The 11,752-nt window shown below is 55.2% G+C and overlaps 2 protein-coding genes across 2 annotated transcripts in view; both read right to left on the bottom strand.

Moving 5' to 3' along the window:
- Positions 1-403: 403 nt before the first annotated feature.
- On the bottom strand, positions 404-7,462 carry CCDC134 (coiled-coil domain containing 134). Its single transcript, XM_026101380.2, has 7 exons — positions 7,326-7,462; positions 6,265-6,382; positions 4,924-5,045; positions 4,562-4,646; positions 3,506-3,687; positions 3,106-3,177; positions 404-2,211 (listed from the first exon to the last, which is right to left on the bottom strand). Exons 2-7 carry the CDS (start codon positions 6,365-6,367, stop codon positions 2,086-2,088), a joined length of 690 nt encoding a protein of 229 aa, XP_025957165.1. The 5' UTR covers positions 6,368-6,382; positions 7,326-7,462; the 3' UTR covers positions 404-2,085.
- MEI1 (meiotic double-stranded break formation protein 1) overlaps positions 7,366-11,752 on the bottom strand; it is a 44,024-nt gene continuing 39,637 nt past the window's right edge. Inside the window, 1 exon segment of the mRNA XM_064511794.1 lies at positions 7,366-7,466. The gene's annotated coding sequence lies outside the window, so the exon portion shown is untranslated.

Consider the following 11,752-nt stretch of genomic DNA (forward strand, 5'->3'; position numbering starts at 1 on the left):
AGCAGCTCCTTGTTTCCCGCTACCCGTTTGCCAGGAGCCTTTACGAAGAGAGAGCTGCGGGCACTCAGCCCCGAAGAGGAAAAGACATCATTGTGCAAGCTCTGATGCAATTTGGGCTGAGGTACTACGGCAACGCAGAGCCACCACCGGTGCCCGTCCCTCCGTGAAGTGACCCAACCGCTGGAGCCTATAGAGAAATCGATGGAGAAAATAAGCAGCTAACCTGCTTAGACACTTTTGAAAAATCGTATTAGGTGCCTCGCAGTGACTGCAGGCACCTACACATCTGTCCCTGGGAGCCTAAACAAGATTGCAAGATCGTGAGGAAGAGCGGCTCGGATCCGTTATAAAGCTGGCATGAAATTAGATGAAGGGGAGAGAAGCATTAGACTGAAGGCAGCAGTAAGTTTCACAGGAAGAGATTTTATTAAAAGGGGCTCCAATTTCCCAGGTAACCAGCCGGGAGAGTTTGTCTAATACTGTTAGTATCTCCTTGCTTACGCACCTTCTAAAATACAGTCATTTCATGGCAGGCCAAACCTCACGCCCTTGGGCACCCGCCCATTTTGGAAGTGCTCCCAATGGAAACACCATTAAGAAACAGGCTTTTTTTTTTAAAAAAAAAATCAGATTTATTCAAGGAAAACAAAACACTTCCCATTTCAATGCAAGTTCCCAACACCCCCATCAAACGTACCCGTCTATTTAAAAATAAAGGACGCCTGCCAGCTCTGGTCCCATAGAGTAGCCTGATGTGCAGCATGGGAAAGCACTGGGTCGCGGCGAGGGTCCTGCCGCCGGGCAGGCGCTCCTCGGCCGGCTCCCACACCGCCACGGGCCGAGGGGAGCAGAGCCGGCGGCTGCGTCCCCCTCCTAAGCTGGGGCTGCTCTGTCCCGCCGTCCCCACCGGCGATGGGAGCCAGTTGTGCAGGTGCAGCACAGGCTTAAGGGGTGGTTTTGCAGCAATTTAGGTGGCGGCGACAGCAGCGCTTGCAAAACGGGCACCCAGCGGCTGCAAAGATGGCCAAGACCTGAAATCCCTCCTTCTCCGATTTGTTTTGTGCTCGCCGCTGCCATGCAGAGGAGAAGTGGGGAGGATTTTGCCTTTGGACAAGCCAGGCTCGGTACCTCCACTGCAATCCCCTCGCAGGGATGGCTTGTGGCCGGTTTAGCCCTCGCCTGCCCTGCCCCTCATGTCCTGTGCACGCTGCCCCACGGACCCCTCGCCCCGACCTCTCTCCCACAGCCAGACGCCTCGGATGTGCCCCCTGCACCCGCCTGACTCCAAGCAGCCTCAGGGAGGAGGACGGGGGAGAGGCCATGTCCGCTCCTGCAAGCGCGGCTCAGTGCCGTTTGCATCCCGGCGTCCCCGTGGGGAACCACGCTGGTGGCCGCTCGGGGAAACGGGACGCAATCTGGCCGGGAAACAGCTCTTTCGGCCTTTTCAGCCATCGCGGGTGAAACGTCCGCTGCACGGTAAAACAGCTGCCAGAAGGGGAGATCTCATCGGGCAACAGGGGCATCAACCAGGCAGAGATCAGGTAGCACCGGGCTGGGACGAGCGGAAACGACATCACCGATTTAAAGATAAAATAAAATTCATAGAAGCAGCGTTGCTCATGAAGCTATTTGCTTACGCCACGAGCTCCCCGCCCCCCCCCCCCCCCCCGGACGGAGGTGGCACATTTAATGTGCGTTATGCTGTATTTCTCCAGCAGCGGGAAGCTCCCGAGGGCTCGGGTACAGCAACGTCCCTGCCGCAGCCCCAGTGCCTTCCCCTCTGTGCTTTGGCTCTAGGGAAAGGGCGCCGACTCCAGGCCCCCCTCCTCCGTGGGGCAACCCCACCGGGCTGCGACACGGGCACACCCCAAATCCCCGGAGCTTCCCCATGCCAAAAGACCCTGTCCATCTCAGGGCCCCCGCCCAGCTGTTGCGCCGAACGGAAGGGGAAATGCAACGAAACAAAACCCACTGCACAAATGGAAAGCGAACGGCTGGGCACCGGCCAGAGGCTGCCAAGCTGGTCTGCCACCCGGCAGCATGTCTCCGGCCAGCCCGGTGCCCGCCACGAGGCTGAGCCCAGTGCTACAAGTCGGACTGCGAGCGCGAGATCCGCGGGCCCTTGCGGATTTCCTTCCGCTTCTCCTCCTTCTTCCGCCGCTTCTCCTCCTCCCGCAGCGCCTTCTGGAAGGTGTCTGCGCCGGGGAAGAACTGGGGGGTAAAAGCACGGGATCAGCAAGGAGGAGTAAGCACAGGGCCTGGACAGCCGAGGGCTGGTGATAAATTAAGCCTCTCATACGGGGCTAATTTTGCCCCACAGGAGGTGCCAGAAGCAGAGACACTTTTACCAGTCCAGTAATGGAAGAGAAGCAGATGCACATCAGTTTGCAAAAGAAATTCAGAACAAATCAATTTGTGGAAGAACGGGTTGCGTTGCATCCTTCTTCCTGCTCCAAAAACGAGCCTTTAAGCCGCAGCAAGGACAGCTTCCCTACCCTTGTAGGCAGGGCGCAGCCTGGCTTGCCGTGGCGTAGCTTCCTGGAAGCACAAGCCACATCAAACCCACCAAAGCCAATGCACAAGCTCTGTGGTCTCAAGGGGCTTTTGATGAGTCAGAGCACAGGGGGCAGACTGGGTCCAGACTCTCCCACAAGGCAGCTCTGTCATCCCCGTGCCCCCCAGGGAACCACTGGGAGAAGGGAGATGCCACCAGACCACCAGGCACCTAAAGCCAGCTGCAGCCCAACCAGGGAATTCAACAGGAAAATTTGGTTTCAGCTCTGGCCCTGAGCCACTCACACCCCAGATGATCCCATAACATCCAAATCCCCAATCCCCTTCTTCTGCATGGGGAAGAAACCAAGCCAGAAGGACACGCAGCCCCTCAGGGCCTTGCGCCAAGGGAGAGGACCCCAGCCAAGAGCATCAGGGAGAATGGCAGGAGGAGGCTGGCACGTGCAGGGTTGCCAACTGCAGGGCATACCAGGGACCCTCCTGGCCTTGGCCCCCCGAAACCACCTTTTTCCTTCCCCAGCCACTTGCCCAGAGTCCATGGTATGAAGAGGAGGAAACCCATGGGGCAGGCTGGCGGCTTTGCTGTCTTACCTCAGAGTGGTCAGTTTTAAAGGGATTGCGGTAATCGGGAGATTTCTCGCTGATTCCCAGCTCCTGAGCCATCTGCAGAGCAAAGCAGGGTCTGTGTCAGAGGGCGGCGTCTCTCATCTCACACTGCCATGCTGGCCCACCACAATCTACTTCCTTGCCTTCCCTCCAAGCCTTCCCTCCTTTCTGGGCCCCTTCAGCCCCCCCCTTCTGCATCCCTCCAGCCCAAGGACATCCCTCAGGCTGCAGAGTTTCTCCCATCTGTCAACCGTGCCCTGCAGGCACAGGAGGAGCCAAACGCTCCCTCTTCCCTCTGCCTGTTCTCTCTTTATCCTTGTGCACATTCCCACGCTTTGCCCCCCAGCAGCAGAGATGGGATGCGATGGGGGAGACTCAGCCTTACCAGCCCCAGGACGTGGGAGTGGGGTCCCTGCTCAAACACCCCTGTCAGGTTGCAGAAACCAATCCCCCAGCGGATGAGGTTGTTCCAGTTGGAGTTGCGGTCGAAGTAGTGGTGCACAATCTTGGGGAAGCGCAGGACAACGTCTCCGAAGAAGGCCGTGTTCTCCACCACGTGGGAGTACGCTGCAGAGGAGAGCCACCGGCCCCGTCAGCAGGCTGGCCTAGCGCACCGCCCCGCTTCCACCTCCCGCAAGCCGAGGTCCCCCCAATCGCCAGGGCCCCCCCCACACAGCCAGACCACAGGGACAGGGGGAGATGCTGCTTCCAAAGGACACTGCAAGACACCCCCTTCCACATCCCACCACCTGTGGTTACAGACACGCCGTATGCTCAGCCCAGCCTCCTCGGGGACTAATGTCCCACGCTGGCTCCTGGCCCTCAGCAGCAGGGTCAGGGCAGCACCAGCTGATGCTAGCTGGGGGAAGCTGGTTGGATGTGGAACAACTCCTAACAGCAGACATCAGGGATAGGAGAGATCACACAGGCTACCAAGCACCAAATCAACTCGGTACCACTTAGGAAATGGGAGCAGGAAAGCCTGGAGACAGCTGCAACAGGCAGCGTCTTTCCCTCATCCCAGCCATGCAGCACATTCTCCAGGAGCCTCACAGGATCTAGCTTTAAATCTCTGTTGTAATGTGGCCTCTGCTCCCCCTACCCTTTGGGAGGCTTCTGAATAAAGGCCTCCTCAGTGACACTCAAATTCATTCATTCAGAGTCATTTGCCTCCACTTCATCCTGGGAGCACCCAAGTCCTAGTGGCAAACATGGAGAGGCAGGGGGTAAACGGGCAGGATCCCCCATATGAACTGGTCAGCAAGACTGTAATGGGTCCCTGAGAGAAAACACCACAGGGACCAGTGGATGATCCAGTCTGATCTCTGTACGCAGCCCCAGGGATTTCATAGCTACCCTGGCACTGATCCCACATGAAAAGACAGAGATGCAACATAGCAATGGAAAAAGGAACGGGGGTCGAAGACTAGAGATGACCTACCATCCTTCAGCTTCTCATCCTGAGGAAAAGGCCCATCTGGTGGCACATCTGCAGCTATTAGCACGGCCCGGGAGTCCTCCAGCACCTGAAACCCACTCAGTTATTGCCCATCCCGCCTGCCCTCTCCCCTTGCCTGTCCTTGCCCCAACCTGGGCCCTGCTCTGCCCCTCAGCTTGTCTCTTTAGCCACACAGAGGCTCCCTGCTGCTGTTGCTTCTCCTGCTCACCCTCCCCAGCGTCCTGGCCTGGGGCAGCACCACCACAGGCACCCCAGCACAGCCCTAGCTCAGGGGCGAAGGGAGGGAGCGGGGAGCTCATGCCTGGGCACGCTGAGCCCAGAGGCAAGCCCGCCCCACGCCTCACCTTGAAAAGTCCCTTGAGCATGATGTCAATGATCTTGTACTGCTGGTTCACATCATTGAGCTCAACAAGGTTCTTCAGCGCATTCATCTGGTCCTTGCGCTTCACCTCAAACAGCTTCTTATCTGCACCATGGTCAAGGGCACCGCAGAGCTCCCAGCAGGCTCCTGCCGCACGCGTGGCCTCCAGCACAGTGGCCTCCCTCGCACACAGCCCTTCCTCTCTCCTGGGCACAAGGCACCGGTCTGGCCCCGGCACCACAGGGGCCATGGGGTGTCCCTGGGCTGGGGGGCAGATGACAGAGCCAGGCCTCTGGAGCAGAGCATCTGGGCTAGAAATGGGTTTCCAGAATATCCCTTTTGCTTTCCATGCTCCATTTGTTCACGAGGGGATGCTGGCATGTGCCAGGAAGGGCTTGCATTAGCAGGTACTTCTGCTTTCTTCCTTGTGGGTGATAAGTGCCTGAGACACAGGTGAGACTGACTGCAGTAAGTACAGTAACTCTTCCATCTTCCTAGCAAAGGACCTCAAAGCACTGAGCAGTGCTTCAGCAACATGCACACGTTGTGCCACAGCTTCCGCCGTGTGGGCAATCATACCAGTGCCGAGACCAAACTGGGAAGCGCATTCTCCACCCTGCACGTGGGAGTGGAAAGGGAAAGCACCGCCCTTGGAAGAACGTGAGACGCCACCAGAGAACCTGTCTCTGCTCCTGCACTGATCCGGGCATTTTATCAGCAAACCTGGGAGCTCCACTAAACCTCTTCTGCAGAAGAACAAAGCAGCAGCCGTTCTGGGCTGTCTGACAGTCAGAAAAAAATGAGCTGACCCTCCAGCTCGGGGCCTTCTCTCCCAGATTCCCCCTTCCCCAGCTCATGGGGCCTACAGCCCTACTCCCTACAGCCCTGCCTCAATGCCCCTGCATGGCACAACGCCCTGGGAAGCAGCCACCAGGGCAGCTCTCTAGCAGGGATTGCTGCCTCACATGTGCCTGAGAGCAAATGCCACCTCTGGCAGTAATTCGGGCAGAAGGTATCTCTGAAGGTCTCTAGTCCAACCCCTGCTCAGAGCATGGCCAGCTCTGAAGTTGTATCAGGTTGCTCAGGGTCATACCCAGCCAAGTCCTGGCTGGCAATCATATGGCAATAGCTGCATTTCCTCAGTTCGCTTATAATCTCATTAGCAATAATTACAGCCTTAAGATTCTTCCATTCCCTCTCCTCCACCCCTCTAGTGCCCCCTTCCATGGTCTCTAACCCTGTTCATACATGTGAGCTCTCTCCAGCCTCATCAGGCACAAGCACATACTCATGAGTTGAGGTGCAGGCCTGCAGAGAAGGATACAGATTTCCAAGCCAGAGTCCACCCTCTGTTTTTGCAGGTCTGCGAAGCTGCCCTTGGACAACATGAGCGTGAACAGAAAGGGGCACATCAAGAGCAAATCCATGTCAGAAACTGCAGCCTGAAACAGAACAAACAAAAATAACAAAAGGCAAAAAGTCTTACTGAGCAGAAGTCACACAACTCTGCATGCCCCAGCAACCCCGAAAGGCAGGGCCAGAGCTGCCACTCAGCACTGACAGCACATCATCTTCGCCACTCGGGTCCTTTTCTGACTCTCCTTCCTCTGTGCCCTCTGCACTGCTGCTCCCTCGAGCTCTGTGCAGGAGCAACCAGCAGAAGCGTGACACTGCACAAGGCCCAGGGAGGCTGGAACTGATAGGTTTGCAATTTGATCTGACCCAAACCAGCGGCTCCTTATTCCTGTCAAGGCCTGAATTAATCCACTCGGCAACCCACCCCCAGCAACAGTTCTCAAATCTTCCGCTGTAGTGACTTACAACAGCTTTTCAAGACTGTCAGTCTCCCAGACAAAGAGCTGAACTCCACCTCTCCTTTTAGCAACTGCAAGTTGGATCAGCTCAGCCATCTCACGCAACTTCTCCTCATTTGGGTACCTGGATCCCTCCCCTTGCTACAAGCCAGGCATCAGCTGCAGGAGGAGGGATGCAGCAAAACTGATTTTAAAGTCCATCGGGACCCACATTGGCATTCCAGGCAGGAGAGCAGTGAGGTGCATTGGGTCATGCAGCAGTAATTCCCCGTTCACCCCAAGCACCTTCCCACAAAGCCAGTGCCTGAGGCAGGCTGGCAGTCTAGCACGCGCAGGCATTAAAGGCAGGCGCGCAGGCTTTGCACAGACCCAGTCATACAGAGCAGAAGGAGAGCACAGGTCTGCTGCAGTGGAGGCACTTCCGTCCAAAACCATCCCTCAGACAGGGCAAAAGTGCAAAAGAGGATTAGAGGAGAAGGTCCTTAAATATCCCATAACAGCTTTGGCCCCTTCTTCCAGGTTTGGTGCTGGCCATGCTGGGAGAGCTTAGACCTAAAGAGCAAACCAGTACCTATTCCTCCGGGCGGTGGGATCTGAGGCAGCCCCTCCGGAGGGATGGGATTTCCGCGGAGCAGACCAACCAGCCAGCTGGCAATTATGGACAAAGCAGCTGCTTCAGTGGCATCCCCGAGGTCTTCTCCAGAGTTGTCTCCTGCTCTGAGGCAAAGGCACACACATAGCACCATTAAGGCTGTGAGAGTGGCTCACACTGTCTCTGCCCTCCCTTCTGAACCAGAGCAAGCCTGCCAGGGAGACAAGCTGCCAGCAGACACCACCACACCTCTCCCTGCAATGCCATAACACAGGACAGGTAGGAAACTCCTTCTTCACCCCAATCTGATGTTTGTTTGGTTGTTTTTTGTTAAACAAATAAACAAAAAGTTGTGTAACTGCAGGGATATGAATGAGGCAAACCAGGCAGGCATCCAGCAGGTTTTGCAGCTCTGTTACAAGCAGCAGTGCTCCCTCTCCTACCGTGCCACGTCCCACCGAGGCTGAGCAAAGTGCCCTTGTGTCCCCCAGTCCGGAGGGGGCAAGGAAGTGGTGTCAAACAAACAAAAGCGCAATGAGAAACCCTTTGAATGTTTTGCCACTGTGTTTTGCAAAAGGCAGCTCCCCTAGCAGCTAACAGATCAGAGTAACTATAACTAGTGTTACAAAGCGTGACACGGCCGTCCCCAAAGTGGGGGCAGCATCATTACCCATGTTTCAGATAGGGAAACAGGCACGCTGGAAGCTGACACAGAGCCAGGATGGCAACACAAGCCTCACAAGCTCAGGGCTGGGGTGAAATTTAAGGCATATTCCAGCCGTCCTGAAGGCTACCGAGCATGAGGAGCCAAGGCTACAAAGAGAAATTCTCTAGCCCGGACGAGCAGATGCTGTGTTTGATATACCGGCGTAGTTGGCTTCCAAGAGACTGCTTCATCCTTACGAAAAAAATAACTGAACAGCTTGAGCCCTGGCTCAGTCGGGGTTACAGGGACACCTGTGCTGCTTCTGCAGAGCAACCCACAGCTCGTCGGCTGCTGCAACTCTCTCCCAGGGTCTTGGATAGGAGGAGAAAGAGAAATTCAAAAGTGCAAATTGCTGCTGCCTTGGGACCCAGACACCTGTTTGCCTCTACCTGTTGCTAGAAGATACTTTTCTGATGTGCAAGAGCACGGCCATAAGGACCAGACTGGCTATTTACTGTGTTTGGGGGAGAATTGGGGAAAGAGCTTGGAGGCAGCTGGAGGCCTCCAGACCAGACTGACAGGCAGACAGAGCTGGCTACCAAAGGGCAGAAACGCTGCCAATGCCGGCTCTGCTGCGCTGCCCATGGTGGTACTGGCGCGCTTGGCTGCAGCCTGCCTGGGCAGAGCCTGGGGCTCCTGCATCCTCGCCACAGAGCCAGAGCCAGAAATGCTTCTGACGTGGACTCGGTGCTGCCCGATGGGATGAGCGTGGCTAGAAGGTGCCTGGCTGCTCCGAGGAGGCAGAGAGCAAGCTGTGAAAAACCGCTTCTGTCGGTGGCAGAGCAAAGCGTCACTCTCGGCAGAAGCGGAGCATGGCAGGGAGGTGGGCTGGGAGCAGGTCCCCCCTGCGGGAGGGATAAAGTGAGGCACAGCAGAGATCAGCATGCATCTGCACAGCACGCAGCACCCAGACCCAGGCCTGTCATGCCCAGACTGACCAGGCGACAAGCTGCAGGCTGTGCTAGAGCAGTGCTAAGCCACACAGATTACACCAGAGACACAGCTCCAGGCTGGCCACGGCCACACAAGTCCTGGCGAGCTCTGAGCTCCTGTCTGCATGGAAGGGGACCCCCACTGCAGTCCCATCAGCTTCCCGACTCCCCAAGTCTTTTACTAAGCCCTGTCCTTGGGAGATCAAAGGCACTTGGTCCAGGAAAGCAGTGAGCTCCCTTGGGCTACAGGCAGTTCCTGCAAAGATGAAAAGCTTATGATCTGCTGGTGCACAGTAGAGACCACTCCATGGGAAAAAAAAAAACATAAAGGGAGCTTTCTGGGAGCCTGCTCTTTTGGCTTCATATGCCTGCAAAGCGTAACTGTCTAAAGGCAGCTGTGAGCAGCTCTGGTTTTTGAGCACAGGCCTGCAGCCCTGGCCAGCTGGTTGCTTCTGCAGAAAACCCACCAGTCTGTCTCACTGTGTCTGACTCTCCTAATTCGACATGCTTTTCCAAAGAAACAACAACAGATGCTGTGTAATAGATGGTTAGTGTTTTCCATTAAAATGTTTTTAATGACTATAAATTTTCCTGCAGGCGCTCCGTAAATTGCAACATGGCACAAGGTCAGAAGAACAGAACTTGAAAACCGTGTATATATTCCACAGTCCCATCACCTTTGCATCTCACCCCATCCCCCACTGACACATGTTCTCATATTGAAGCTATTGACCACTGCAGTCCAGGAGGGACGCACACCCTAGTGCAGATAAAGTGGGAGCTAGCTGCTGCCCTCACCAGCAGGGTAAGCAAGGCTGCTGAGGCTATCTGGCTTTCTTGTCACCAGGAGCTCAAAGCCACTACTTGGCTTTTAGAGGACAGCCACCTGCCAAGCCCTCTGAAGACTGTCCATCCTTTCCTTCAACACCAGAAGCTGTGCCACATGCGTTTCTGCACCTGCAGAGCCTGGTCAGTCTGCCTGCCACACTCACGCACGCCCCAGCCAAACCCACAGAACTGAAATCAGCCTTGAGATCTCCCTGATTCACGCGGTCCTAAAACTGGCTGGGACCGCACCACGCACTGGACATGAGGTGACCCGATTTTTACTTACCCTCCACCTTCAGAAAGTTTCATCTCCCTTCCCCAGCCTAGTTCACAGACCAGTTGGAGCTTTTTCAAAACAAACTCCCTTAGGTGTCCTGCCTATCTCATCCTGATTTAATAGCAGAAGATACTCCCTCCTCTCTAGGCTGCTGTTCCTCCATACTTTTTCTGAGAATCCTCCCTTGCGTCTTCACACCCACTTAGGGATGAGATGAGACAGAAACACTGCAGAGCTGCTCGTCTCTTCCCTCCCTGAGCCCCTTCTTGCCAAAGCAAGCTTTGCCCAGCGCTCAGAGAGGAGTCTGGGGAGCCAAGGCCCGTCCTGATGCCACAGATGGGAAGGAGTTTCCACTAATATTCTCTAGCAGCCCTGGCCAGCTGGTAGCTTCAGCGGAAAACCCACCAGTCTGTCTCACTGTCTCTGACTCTCTTAATTTAGACGTGTTTTTCCAACGACACGACAACAGATGCTGTATTATAGATGGTTAGTATTTTCCATTAAAGTGTTTTTAATGACTTTATAAATTCTCCTGCAGGAGCCCCATAAATTGCAGGCGAGGGATTAGGACAGAATAAAAGATCTAGAAAACCATCTGTAAATTCCACAATTCCATCACCTTAGGAACTGAGCATCCCCAGCATTTATTCGCATAAGCTTGCAAGGCAGAGCCACGTTGTCATGCTTCAATTCAAAGGAGTTTCACAGGACACCCCTGCCCCTCTGCTCACAAGGCACTGAAACGCCAGGGGAAAACAATCAACCATCTCGCCCCTGGAGCACACAGACAACCTACGGCAAAAGAAAGAATAGAAACTGTCTCACGAACCCATCCCCAAACCACTCCTCTGTGAAATGGATGAGACGTAATCCCTTGTCATAGCTGAACCAAAAGGATCAGAAGTGGAAAACGGGCTATTCAGACTCCTTCTCATCAAATATTACTAGTTAAGACTAATTAGATAAGGCATTTCAGTAAAACAACAATAGCTAGTTACAGCTGCTTACCTCAAAAGTTCCTTAACTGCTGAGATCAGGGATCACGTATTGGAGGGGCAGGGGTTAGGCAGCAGAGCCCCAGTCGAAGCCCGCGGAGTTACTGTGATTTATACCAGCCACAGATCTGGTCTAACCCATTTTAGCGCCTCTCACCCTGCTCAAGGGAGCCAGCGGCGCCCCGAAGGGCTCGCGTGACTGCAGGCACAGAGAGATGGCATTTCTCCTTAAGCACAGCCAAAACTAACAGCAAACGCACAGGACCCAAGGTGTGAAAAGCAGATTAGCTGCCACTACACCAGCTGCGGTCGAAAAGCCTGGCCACGCGCTTGTCATCCCTGCACAGAGCCGTGACAGCTACGCAGCAGCAGGCTTCGCACGAGGCGTCATAAACCCGCCGCAAAGCCGGAAAGGATGGCTGCCCATCCTGCCCACAGCTGGCTTTTTGTACCCGCGGGAGTGAGGTGATGCAGTAAGAGCGAGGAGGGAGGAAGACTGGGGACGCAGTGTCACGGCAGAGCCCTCGGGGGGGAGATAATCTGCCCTGCCTGTAATCAATGCCCAGCACTTAGCTATTATGGCAATAGCGTAAGTAGGCGCGGGAGAGAGAAAGGCCTTGAAGAGAGTGGGATTCCAGTGCCTGTTCGCAGAGCCTTTCCTAAGAGTA

The sequence above is a fragment of the Dromaius novaehollandiae genome, chromosome 1, assembly GCF_036370855.1.
Source record: "Dromaius novaehollandiae isolate bDroNov1 chromosome 1, bDroNov1.hap1, whole genome shotgun sequence".
NCBI classification, from domain to species: domain Eukaryota; kingdom Metazoa; phylum Chordata; class Aves; order Casuariiformes; family Dromaiidae; genus Dromaius; species Dromaius novaehollandiae.

Excerpts from the sequence above, each read along its gene's own strand:
- CCDC134 (XM_026101380.2), bottom strand. The coding sequence starts at position 6,367 with ATGGATTTGCTCTTGATGTGCCCCTTTCTGTTCACGCTCATGTTGTCC. Across the intron at positions 4,647-4,923 it reads TGCTCAAGGGACTTTTCAAG|GTGCTGGAGGACTCCCGGGC; the intron begins GTGAGGCGTGGG and ends AGTGGGTTTCAG. Across the intron at positions 3,178-3,505 it reads ACTCCCACGTCCTGGGGCTG|ATGGCTCAGGAGCTGGGAAT; the intron begins GTAAGGCTGAGT and ends TTTGCTCTGCAG.